Source organism: Equus przewalskii, chromosome 19, assembly GCF_037783145.1.
Source record: "Equus przewalskii isolate Varuska chromosome 19, EquPr2, whole genome shotgun sequence".
In the NCBI taxonomy this organism is placed as follows: domain Eukaryota; kingdom Metazoa; phylum Chordata; class Mammalia; order Perissodactyla; family Equidae; genus Equus; species Equus przewalskii.
The window spans coordinates 29,416,215-29,429,568 of record NC_091849.1 but is presented as its reverse complement, the minus strand read 5'-3'; the positions used below and the strand labels follow the sequence as shown (position 1 = coordinate 29,429,568).

At 37.1% G+C, this 13,354-nt stretch overlaps 1 protein-coding gene across 1 annotated transcript; it reads right to left on the bottom strand.

The window, feature by feature from the left end:
- Positions 1-12,014: 12,014 nt before the first annotated feature.
- Positions 12,015-12,974, bottom strand: LOC103563893 (olfactory receptor 6N2-like). The gene has a single exon (XM_008539356.1). The coding sequence runs from the start codon at positions 12,972-12,974 to the stop codon at positions 12,015-12,017; it is 960 nt and encodes a 319-aa protein (XP_008537578.1).
- Positions 12,975-13,354: the final 380 nt, after the last annotated feature.

The following is a 13,354-nucleotide window of genomic DNA, read 5'->3' as shown; positions in this document are numbered from 1 at the left end:
AACAATCCAAATTTCCATGAATAGGTTAATGGATAAACAAATTGTGATGTATCCATACAATGGATACTACTCAACAATAAAAAGAAATGGGCTATTCTTACACTCAACAAGGATGAGTCTCAAAATAATTATGCTGAATGAAAGAAGTCAGACCAAACAGAGTACATAATTTATTCTTTCATTTACGTAAAACTCTAGAAAATGCAAACTAATCTATAGTCCCAGAAAGCTGAGCAGAGGTTGCATAGGAATAGGGAAGGTGGGTGAGTGAGCTGGAAGGGAAAAATTGCCAGGAGCCTTGAGGAAACTTTTGAGAAGGTCAGCTATGCTTGTATCATGACTGTGGAGATAGTAGCCCAAGTGTATACATATGTCAAAACATCAACTTGTGCACTTAAATATATGCAGTTTATTATATGTTAATCATACCCTCATAAAGCTGTTAGAAAAAAGTTATTGCTTGTATGACAGAAGTACAGTTATTCCTAGCACTGAGATGGGAGAGAAAGTTTTCTTCTGAGAGTTTCATAATGTTGCTTCTTGTCATTTTCCTCAATGTAAACCTTTGGTAGAACGCCAAAGCTGGATTTGGAAATAACAATTCTATGAAGGATGTTGTGGGGTGGCAGAGAAAAGTAGGAGGTGGAAAACAGTGCATTTAGCTGTGCAGCTCTCTGTTGTTCTGCTTTAGTCTGGAGATGAGACTTTAGACTATCAGAAGGAAAACTGTATTACCATCCTTTAGGCAACCCTTCCTAAGTGTTCTCCCTCTCTATTGAGGTCTTTATAAGTAGTAAGGAGCAGTAGTTTTGAGATTCTACTCATTGATAAGTATGTAGACTGTAGGGTCTGGGTTGAATTCCTCTTCTGAAAATCAAGGAGCCGGACAGTTCGCAGGACTCCAGGGAAGGCCATACTGCTTCTCTGTGGGGTAGGAGTGAGGGTGTAATGATTTATTGTCTTCTCTACTTTTCATTGTTCTCTGATGGTTCCATGAGAATCAGCATTATGCCCCCAACCAGACAGCAAGCACCATCTGGGCAAAATCACCACCCTGTATTTACTTGCTATTCACCACAGTGCCAAGCAGAGCAATGGGCACATGGAAGGCTTTCAATAAATGCCTGTAAAAATAAGTGTTGGGAATAAGAAAAAGGATGTGGATTACACTTTTAATTATTAACGAATACTTGTTCCTCTGAGACATCTTTTTTGATTACCTCAGCTCATCTAGTGTCTTTGTTCTGCATGTCTTTGACTCTCTTGTACTTCCCCATTATATTTGCTCTCAATGTCCAGGTTGTCTTTGGTTTATGTCTGGGCTGGGTGGCAGTTTCCAGTAGCAGTGGTATATAGAGTCTCTTCCTTCATTCTCCTTTGGGTCTCGTGGTTCCCAATGCCATTGACATTCCAAAAAATATCCTTCTCTCCCCCAAAAAAGGCGCCTGATATAGATATTATTCTCTTTGCTGACCTGTCTGACTCACTAATCAAAACATTTATTGAGGCACTATTTTGTGCCAGATATTAAGGTTGGTGATTTACAAGTCTATAAATCCTCACAAAAATTCAGAGAAATAGACTCTATTATTATCAAAACTTTATGGATAAAGAGCAGACCTCATTTGTAAATTATTATGTTTGTCTATTCTAAGCTGTCCAGAGACTACCTGAAGGACTGACACATGGCACTTATCTCTATGTCGCCTAACTCAGCACCGATTCAAGATGGAAAAGTTGTGTCATTGATGGAAATGTTGTAAGGTGATAGAAAAACCTGCAGCCATTTGGGAAAAAACATTACAGTTGAGACATACACTAGATCATCTAAAACTTGAGAGAAGAAGCTGAGGGGTAAGTTTCTTTGAGAAATTAGAGCATTCAACAGTGCCCATTTATACTGGGGAATTTAGAATGCTGTACACATGACTAGGACAGGACATGGGCTCAGAAAAGACCTAAGAAGAATATAAACTTTAGCCATTGACTGATCTATAGGTTCATTGCAAGCAGAAAGTGAAGGCTGAGGCAGAAGTGTAAATGGCCAAGCTAAGTCTTAAAGGAGTGCTGTAGCACAGAGGCAATCTTCAAAGACTGGGAGACGTGGTTTTTTTAAGCTCCTGGAGTTCAAAGAAATCAGACAAAACACTGGCTGTACACAAGCTATATCTTCCACAATCAGAACAGAGAATCCTCAGAAAGGAGGAGAATCTGATTTCCAGATTTACCACATATTCAAATGTCCTGTTTTCAACAAAAGGATCACAAAACAGGCAGAGAAATTAGAAAGTATGGCCCGTTCAAAGGGAAAAGTTTACAGAAATTGTTCGTGAGGAAGTCCATATATTAGATGTACTAGATGAAGATTTTAAATCAACTGCCTTAAATATTCTCAGAGGACTAAAGAGGACCACAGACAGAGAACTGAAGGAAAACAGGAAAAAAAGTATGAACAAAATAGAAATCTCAATAAAGAGATGAATTTTAAAAAGAAATGGTGGAGATGCAAAGAGCAATAACTGAAATGAAAAATTCACTAGAGGGATTAAATATCAGATCTGAGCTGGCAAAAGAAAGAATTAATGAATTTGGAGATAGGATGATTGAAATTATCCAGTTGGTAGATCAGAAAGAAAAAAGAATAGAAAGGGTGAACATAGCACAAGGGACCTGTGGGATCATCAAGCATATGAACATCCCCATTATGGGAGTACAAGTAGGAGAAGAAAGAGAGAAGGGGCAGAAAGAATATTTGAAGGAATAGTTGCCAAAACTTCCAAAATTTTATGGAAGACATGAATCTACACATCCAAAGACTCAATGAATTCCAAGGAGGATAACCTCAAAGTAATCCACACCAAACACATTGTGGTCAGATTATTAAAAGCCAAAGAAAAAGAGAATCTTGAAAGTAGCATGGTAGAGTTGCCTTATCACATACAAGTGATCCTCAATAAGACTGACAAGTGATGTATCAGCAGAAACCATGGAGGTTAGAAGGCAGTGAGATGACATATTTAAAGAGCCGAAAGAAAAACTGTCAATGAAGATGTTATATCTGGCAAAACTATCCTTCAAAAATGAAGGAGAAACTGAGACATAGTGAGATAAAAATGATGGGAGGTTGTCACTGGGAGATATGTCTTACAAGAAATGCTCTAGGGAATACTTCAGGCTGACATGAAAGAACACTAGATAGTAACTTGAAGCTACATAAAGAAATAAAGAACCCCAGCAGAAGGGCCAGCCCTGTGGCGAAGCAGTTAAGTTCATGTGTTCTGCTTCGGTGGCCTGGGGCTCACCAGTTTGGATCCTGGGAGTGGATCTACACGCCACTCATTAAGCAATGCTATGGTGGCATCCCACATAGAAGAACTAGAATGACCTGCAGCTAGGATATACAACTACATACTGGGGCTTTGGGAAGGAAAAGAAAAGAACCCCAGTAGAGGTAGCTATGTAGGTAAATATAAAAGCCAGTGTTATTGTTCTTTTGATTTGTAACTCTTTTTTTTTTGTAATGAGGGAGTCCTCACGAATGAGATTAGTGCTCTTATACCAGACACCCCAGAGAGCTCTCTCATTCTCTTTCCACCATGTATGAGTTAGTGGGAAAATGACCATCTGGAAACTAGTAAGAGGACTTTTAACAGACACTGAATCTGCTGGAATCTTGATCTTGGACGTCCTAGCACTTAGAACTGTTAGAAATAAATGTTTGTTATTCAATGTCTATGGTAATTTGTTATAGTACCCTGAAATGACTAAGACAGTATACAAATGATAAAGATGTAATCTTTGACAATAACGTTATAAAAGGGGAAGGATGGAGATGCAAAAGAGAAGTGTTTGTATACGATTGAAAATAAGTTAGTATTATTCAAATGATGCTGTTATAAGTTTAAGACACTAAGTTAATCTCTAAAGTAATCACTAAAAAAAGCACCTAAAAATTATACGCAAAACTAAAGAAGGATGAAATCAAAATAGTATACTAGAAAATATTAACTAAAGAGAAAAAAAATTGGCAATGGAGGAGCTGAGGAACAAAAAGCATATAAGACATGCAGAACACAAATGGAAAAATGGCAAATGTAATCTTTCCTTATTAATAATTATTTTAAATGTAAGTAGAGTAATCTCTCATTAAAATACAGAGATTTTCAGAATGGATAACAAACATGATCCAACTATATGCTGTCTATAAATAACTCACTTTAGATACAAAGGCATAGGAGGTTGAAAATAAAAGGGTCGGAAAAGATTTTCCATGCCAGTAATAACTAAAGGAGATCAAGGGCGGCTATGTTATTATTAGACTAAACAGATTTTAAGCTAAAAAGATTTCAAGAGGCAAAGAATATATTGATAAAAGTCTCAGTTCATCAAGAAGATATAATAATAATAAACATGTATGCACCAAGAGAGTCACAAAATATATGAAAGAAAAATAAACAGAATTGAAGGGAGAAATACACAGTTTTACAGTAATAGTTGGAAACTTCAATACCTCACCTTCAATAATGCATAGAACAATCAGATAAAAAGTCAGTAGGGAAATAGAGAACTTGAACAACACTATAAACCAATTATACTTTACAAACATATACGGAACATTCCTCCCTATAACAGAATAACACACGTTATTCTCAAGTGCACCTGGAACGTTTTCCAAGATAGATAATACGTTAGGGCACAAAACAAGTCTTAATAAATTTTAAAAGGTTGAAATTATACAAAGTATCTTTCTGATCACAGTAGAACGAAACTAGAAATCAATGACAGGAGGACAATTGAAAAAATCATAAACATGTGGCAATTAAACACTTAAATAACAAATGGGTCAAAGAGGAAATCACAAGAGAAATTAGAAAATTTCTTGATACAGAGGAAAATAAAGCCGCAGCATAGTAAAACTTATGGGATACAGCAAAAAAAGCAGTAATCAGAGGGAAATTTACACATATCAATGCATACATTAAAAAACAAGAAAAGATCTCACATCACCAAGATCACTGTACACCTTAAGGAAACAGTAAAAGAAGATCAGACTAAATCCAAGTTAGCAGAAGGAAGGAAATAATGAAGATTAAAGCTGAGACAAATGAAATAGAGATTAGAAAAACATCGGAGAAAATTAACAAAACCAAAAATTGGTTCTTTGAAAAGATCAATAAAATTGGCCAACCTTAGCTAGTTTGATCAAGAAAAAGGAGAGAAGACTCAAATTACTAAAACCTGGAATGAAAGAGAAGATGTTACTATCTACTTCACAGAACCAAAAGGATTATAAGAGAATAGTCTTAACAACTCTGCCAACGAGTTGAATAACCTAGATTAAATGGGAAAATTCCTAGAAACACAGAAACCATCAAGACTGAATCAGAAAGAAACAGAATATGTGAAGAGACCTATAACTGGTAAGATTGACTCAGTAACCAAAATCCTCTCAACAGAGAAAAGTCCAGGAACAGAAGTCTTCACTGGTGAATCATAGCAGATATTTAAAGAATTAACAGCAATCCTTCTCAGATTTTTCCCAAAAATTCAAGAGGAAGAGCAATTTCCAACTCATTTGTACAAGTGAAGTATAATAAAACTCATTCCATTAAGAATGAAGAATATATGCTAAACGTTTGTCACAGAATAAGTCTTCAGTTAACATTAGCCCCTTCTTTCCTCTTAACCCCTGAAAATCAGTGTTTCCTTTAAGATATAGTATCTGAGCTATAGTACCTGACACATATATATATGTGTGTGTCATGACCAAGTGAAACTTATCCTGAAGATGCACAGTTGGTTCAATATACAAAAATCAATCAATATAGTACACTACATTAACAGAATAAAAGGAAAAAACACATAAATCACCTGAACTGATGTAGAAAAAGCATTGAAAAAATTCAACTTTTTGTTATGATAAAAATGCTCAATAAACTACAAATAGAATGGAAGGAAATTTCCTCAACATAATAAAAGATGTACATGAAAAAATCCAGTTAACATCATACTCAATTGTGAAAGATAGAAAGCTTTTCTCCTAAGATCAGGAAGAAGACAAGGATGCCTGTTTTTACCACTCTTGTTGTAAAAACCCTATATATGTGTGTATATATGTATATATGTATGTATATGTATATATATATGTGTGTATATATATATATGTATATAGTATCTGACACATAGTTAGCTATAGTATAATATGAACTAGGTGTGGTAGACTGGGAGGACCCTAGAAAGTCTCCGTGATGAAAGTCCTCTTGATGTTCCATTGTCTTTGCAAGGCATTACAATGTTTGTTTACCAAATATTTGCTTTCCCATCTCCATGTGTATTACTTTCCTCCCCTTTAAAGTCACAAACTACTACCCCTAATATCCTCTTTTGTCTTCAGCTGAAGATGGTATTTAAGGTGGTGGCTTCAGCCATTTTGGAGAGTTACTCAGTTTTCTGTGTTTTCTCCCATGTATACATGTTATTAAACTTGTTTGATTTTCTGCTGTTATTCTGTCTCATATCAATTTAATTCTTAGATCAACCAGAAGAATCTAGAAATGTAGAAGATATTTCTTTCTCCCCTAAAACTCAAAAGAATTGAAAATAGAAACTAGACTTGAACAGATACTTGTAGCCAATGTTTATAGTAGCACTATTCACAATAGTCAAAAAGTGGAAACAACCAAACAGTCCATCGACAGAGAAAAGGATAAACAAAATGTAGTCTCTCTCTCTCTATATATAATGGGGAATATTATTCAGTCATAAAAAATGAAGTTTGATACAAGGTGCAATATGGATGAACCTTGAAAACATTATGTTGAGTGAAATAAGCCAGACACAAAAAGACAAGTGTATGTTTCAATTTATTTGAAATACCTAGAGTAGACATATTCAGAGACGTCAAGTAGATAAGAGGTTACCACAGTGTTTTGTGCTGATCTCAGCCTATTGATAGGAATGCCATTGGCTAGACGTGTCTGGGGGCCTTCACCTGGGCCCAGAGAGCTTCCCACAGATTTCTCCTTTTCCCAAACAAATGTTTTGACTGGATCCACCCTTTTGGTTCTTTTTATGGTTGCAAGGCAACCTTCAGCAATAGCCATCAGGAAACTTTGAAGAAAAAATTAGTTTATCACTTTCAAGCCTTTAGAGAAGAAGGCATGCCAGTGGGCACACAGTGAGGTCACAGGCAGAGAGAGAGCAGGGCCTATGGTTCCACTGCCATTGGGATCAAGGGTGGGGGCCTAGGGTTTCAGGGGCTCACTTTTTACTGGCAAATTTAAAACACACGAGTGGGAATTTAACGTGCAAGAAGAGAGAAGAGAAAGAAAGAAACAAGTGGCCCAAATGGCCAGTTATGTAAATCAGACAGAATCTCTCTAAAACAAAGGAGCCTCATGGTGGGGAGTGGGCATGTGTCCTGGTTCTTCATCTAGTCCTGTGGCTGGTAATGTGTTTATCTGAGATAGCCTTCCTTGAAGTGATGCCGCTGAAGTAGATGCCTCAGCCATTAAAGCTTAAGTCAGGCACTTGCGTTAGGAAAAGAAAAGCCAACTATCAGGGTTCATCCTACACAGGGGTGAGAGGGAGGGGGGAATGAAGAGTTATTCCTTACTGGGTACAGAGTTTCCGTTTAGGGTGATGAAAATTTTGGAAGTAGATGGTGACGGTTGCACTAGTTTGTGACTGTAATTAATGTCACTGAATTATACACTTAAAACAGTTAAAATGACATTTTATGTTTTAAATAGTTTACACAATAAAAAATAGTATTTCATTTAAAAAATTTTTGCACAATGAGATAGTTTAAATGAGAATTCCTTACTTTGTGTTAAGGTGGTGCAGCCTTTTGTAATAGGTACCTGGGTTGCAGTGTAGAAAGCAAGTTCCAACTCTTTTGTGTTGGAGAGAACTGTTTAAAGACACATCTTATTTCTGCTAACAGATGGCACAGGGATATTGTATGGGTTATCTACAGTGTTATAAGTTGTGTAGGTAGCACCAGTTATTTCGTTGATTTGGTTTTCTCAATGTCCTTTTAGGACATTGTTTCGATATGAAGTAAAGTCATCAGTACACAGATATTTGAGCAAACTGATGGTGAACCAAACGTATTTGACACCCAGAATGGACCACTTTTCACCTCCTTCTTTTGTATGTTAAAATTGTCTTCAGTAATAATCATAGATTTGTAACCATGGGCCTACTAGGACAAGTTCAAGTGACGGCATCTTATCAACAGAGTAATCAAGAGTGGTTTTCCAGGATTTGAGAGTGCCCCCCTTGTCCAGTTCAGGCCGGTGGAGACCACCAACCCTTCAACTGGGCCTCCGCGAATGCCTCATAAGTGACCCTTTTGACATCAAGGGCTGAAAACTCCACCCCCAGATCATACTAACACCGCTGTTTTGTGAATACGTGTCCAATGAAGAGCCATGAAGCTTGACTGTGCTTGCACAGATCACAAATTATCTCACTTCTCCTTAACTCCAGTCATCTATCTCCATACTTCAGACCACCCTGCCTTTCATCCCATGAGTTTTGCCCCAGGTCCTGCCTCAGAGGGACAGATTTGAGAACCTTTGCTCCTGTCTCCCTGCAGATCAATCTTGCAGTAAAGCCTTCCTTCCCTCGAAAGCTGGTGTGTCACTGTGTTGACTTCTGTGCACATTGGGTGGCAAGCCCTTACTCAATAACAAAGTGAAATTCATAGTAATTATGATCAGAAGGGAAGTGCAGGGAGTAAAATGTCCTTTTATTGAAATTTGAATATACATTCAGGCCAAACAAATGGAAACAAGAAATAATAAAAATAAAATGAACATTATAGTACACAAAAGAAAAACTAAGGAATGATATTTCAAAATTCTCTTAATCTATTTTTAGAACAAAGGAAAAACTTGTACCTACATATTGGTGTGTTGTAGTAATGAGTAATAACATTCCAGGTGGATCAAAACTTAAAAAGATTAATTTAAAAGAATGAATTGCAAATTTAAAGATGTTATTCAGTAAAGTATTTCACAGATGAATTAAAATTTGGACTTACCAAACACACCAAAAAAATCATACCTCACAGTTCAAATTGTTTCACCAATTTAAAATTTGAGCATAAATTAAAACTCCAAGTGGTCAGAGAGAATGGAATTGAAATAAATCAAATTCTATTTGTCTTTAAGGTCACTATACTGTCATAATTTATAATATATTGCTTGAAAGTACCAATTGCTGTCCTGACATGATTCCAAACTGTTACAAACTTACTCTAGTTTACACTAAGGCGAGCAGCTGGGAGCTGAGTCAGAGGATGTTCCCCACCAACTCTTTATCAGAGAGCTCTCTCAATTAACTTCCAGGTAGAATATGTTTATGAAGGCTTAAGTAATAAAAATGTACTAATTTAAACTTCCAGGCATATTATTAAAACTCAACAGCAACTGCAGCAATTGCAACTTAGATCAACAACAGATTTTTTTTGGTGGGGTGTGGAGGAGTATTTTATCACTGACATTATGTACAATTATCAACGCATGGTTATAATAAAACAATATAACCAATGCATAGTATTATGTTATATAATATACTAATAATGTGCATGTGCTTTCTATATCTGTTCTAATAACCAACTGACCTGAGCTGGCTTTATTATTGTTTTAAAATTCTCCATAGGCAAAGCATTCCCTTACTGTCAGCACCTGAGGCAGACTGCGCTCATGGTCCTCCCTTTGGTACTCCACTGGTGTAAGTAGCGTTCCTGCATTATTATTTCATGAAAATTCTGTGTGTCTAAAAATTCCTTCATGAAAATCCTGAGAACAGTTTCTAGGAAAGCCACTAGACTGCTTGTGCAGCAATAGCTGAGTTTCAGGCAGGTCACTGCTTCTAAACTCCTGTCTGAACTGTTATAGCTAAACTAACCTGCTGTCCAACTCTGGTGTCTAACTCTTAAATTCAAGAGACAATTTAACCTTTGGACAAATTATAAAACCAGTTTTATTTTGTCTAATACCATAATTTAAAAAATATCCATTTTCAATGATTAAATTTAAAAGTTTTAATAAGATATTTTTAAAGATCTTGTAATTTTTTTACATGAATGTAGAATTTCTTATTCTATACAGATATGTCAAATTTCTTTAAAACCAGGTAAAATTTATTTTCAAAAATTCAATTGAATAAATATTTCATTTCAGCTTTATTTTATATTTTGTAGACCCAATTAAGTTGAAATGCTGAAGATAAGAAAATGTGATGAAAATCGTGCATTAGAGTTTCAGTTGCATTAATGAATATGATGAAATACAAAAGCCACAGTGTTTTTAGAGTGGAGAAAGTCTTGTAAATAGAAATATGAAGTCAGCCAAATTGAAAGAGCACCGTAACTCTTCATTCTGAAATGGCATCAAAACAAGGTGTGAGTTTATGTTTTTCATGTGAAGAGAAAAATTTAGAAAGCTGAGATACTTACAAACTAGGATTGCTGATTCTCAAAAACCCTTTCTTAGATCACAGTATAGAGTTGCCTTCAAATTGCAAAGCAAAAGAAGCCTGATGGAGGAGATTTACTGAAGGCTGGTGCCCTGGAAATGAGGTGGGTAGTTTATGGAAGGGAAGTGAGGAAAAACTGGAAGCTATTTCTTTGTTAAAGATGAAATTTATTCAGGAGTAGTTGATATTTCCTTAAACATTTTGAAGTAGATCATCGAGGACCAGCAGCCTTACCATTTCTCTTCAGTGCACAACTGGGTAAAATGAAGACATCTCTCAAGGTACCAGATCTTTTTTTCTGTTTGCTCTACTCAAGCTGATGTTATCAGAGAATTTCTATTTGATGAGTTTTCATTGTAAACTATTAAGCTATTGATGTTTTGGAAATAATGAAAGTTTTTGTTTTTTTCTAAATGAAACTTTGTAAAGAAAAGCTTTATGCTCTGTGCAGATGGGGCTTCTTCGATCTTAGTGGGATGCATCTGGTTTTGATACTTTAGTGATGAAGGAAGTTCCTGAATTTTTATGATTCATTGCACTTTACACAGGCACGCTCTGAGAACACAGATGTTTCTAACAACACTGAAAATCCACAGTCAAAATAGCTGTCAGAAATAATCAGAAGCAGGGCTTTGTATCGTTGGATTTAAAAAAGATTTTGTCATGAAATGGGGCTATAATATGAAGAGCATATCAACCATGTAGAATCTGTCTGGCTTTCAGAAGTCTATTTTTTTTTTTAACAAAAGTGTCACATTTGGGACACTTTAGAATAAAGATTTTTATCTAGATTTGGCTTACCTGGCAGATATTTTTAACCATAGGAATGAAAAAAGACTTTTAGTTGAAGGTCCTGCACTCACCGTTATGGATGCTACTGAAAATTGTTTTTTTGATTAAGCTAGAGAACTGTTTCTTACTTTCTGTGTCACACAATTTTGTTTATTTGAATTCTTTCTAATGAGCATGTTTTGTCTTTATTATAAGAAAAATATTTCCATTGTGAAAAAATAAGTGTTTTGGCAGAAGTCTGATCTTTGTAAGTCTGCTTGATGGAGGCTAATGTGATCAAATAAAACCACACTTGTTCATTACTTTCCATGTTATTAGGTCAATTAAACATAAGAACAACCCTCCGAGGGGAGTAAAAAGGATTTACTGTCTTTGGTTACTGATGCAGAGCTCTCATTGCCTTACCTAACTGATGCTAGCAAGCAAGAGAGCTGGATTTCCAATCCACATGCAGGGACTACAAAGTCTGTGCCATTTCCCTGCACTAATATTAGCATGAGATTATCCTTCCTCTGGAGAAGCTGAATAATTGAAGGAACAGGCAGTGGGACATACTAGGTGACAAGAGAATCAACTCTTTTACTTAAAATGTGCCACAGGTAACTCAACAAACCAAATATATGAATTTAATGATTTAAAAAGCTACATCGCACAGGTGAAGGCAATGGTTAGGGATTCTTCTCTATTTGGATATTCCACCAGCTGTCCTTTCTCTGGATTCTCACGCGGCACCATCACTGAGACTCCCTGCTTGAGTGGCAGATCCTTTGGATCCGGGATACCAACACCTTCAGAGCATCCTTGACATCCTTGTTGCGGAGTGTATAGATGAGAGGATTGAGAAGTGGGGTGATCACTGAGTAGAAGATGGCCACAATCTTGTTGATGTTTGACTCATATTTTACTGCTGGGCGGACATACATGAAGATGAGAGTTCCAAAGTAGATAGTGACCACAGAAAGGTGGGCCGTGCATGTGGAAAAGGCCTTGCGTCTGGCAGTAGCAGAGGCCATGGCTAAAATAGTGACCATGATTTGGGCATAGGAGGCCATGGTAAAGACCAAGGCTCCTAGAATAACGACAGTGCTAAGAGCATAGCCCACCACTTGGATGGCATATGTATCTGTGCAGGAAAGGCGGAAAATCTGATCAGCATCACAGAAGAAGTGATTGATCTGGTTGGGGGTGCAGAAGGAGATTTGTGCAAGGAGGAATGAAGGGAACATGGGGCAGAGGAATCCTACAGACCAGCAGATCCCAGCCAGGGTACTACAAGTTTGGGGGCTGAGTAGCAGTGGATAGTGGAGTGGTCGGCAGATGGCAGCATAGCGGTCAAAGGCCATGGTGGTGAGGATGAAGAGCTCAGTGCCAGCCAAAGAGAAGAAGAAGTAGTACTGGGCAATGCAGCTGGGAACTGAGATGACTCCTTGGGAACAAAGAAAATTGGCCAGCATTTTGGGCACAGTAACTGTGGTGTACCACAGCTCTATCAAGGAGAGATTGCAGATGAAGAAGTACATGGGAGTGTGGAGACGGCCATCCAGGGCCACAATGAGCACAATGAGTGCATTGCCCACCAGGGATAAGAAATAGATCATGAGGAAGAGGCAGAAGAAGAGCAGCTGGAGATGAGCGGAGTCAGAAAATCTCAGGAAGACAAATTCAGTGACCAACGTGCGGTTGGCTCTCTCCATTCAGCCTGTAGGTCCACTGGGCAAGAAGAGGAGCGGGATATATGAAGATCTTGAGATGTCCTCAGTTATGTCATTTCCTCACCAGCTTTACCTATCAATTGGACTTGCACACACTTTCGGTATTCCTTTTAATTCACTATTTCTCTGCCTCTCAGCTTCTCAAAGCAGAGAGTCTCTACTTTTAAAAAAGTAGGATACTGAATATTCAAGATTCTCCTGCTCCTGTCATTGAAATTTGTCCTGAAATGCCACATTTCCCAGGAATTCTTTTTAGATTGATTAGAGGAGAGGACTTAGCTTCAGTGGCTGTAACTAATATGAACATATAGCACAACCTGTCCCCAAGTATAAGTTGAACCAGATATTATTGATGATGATTT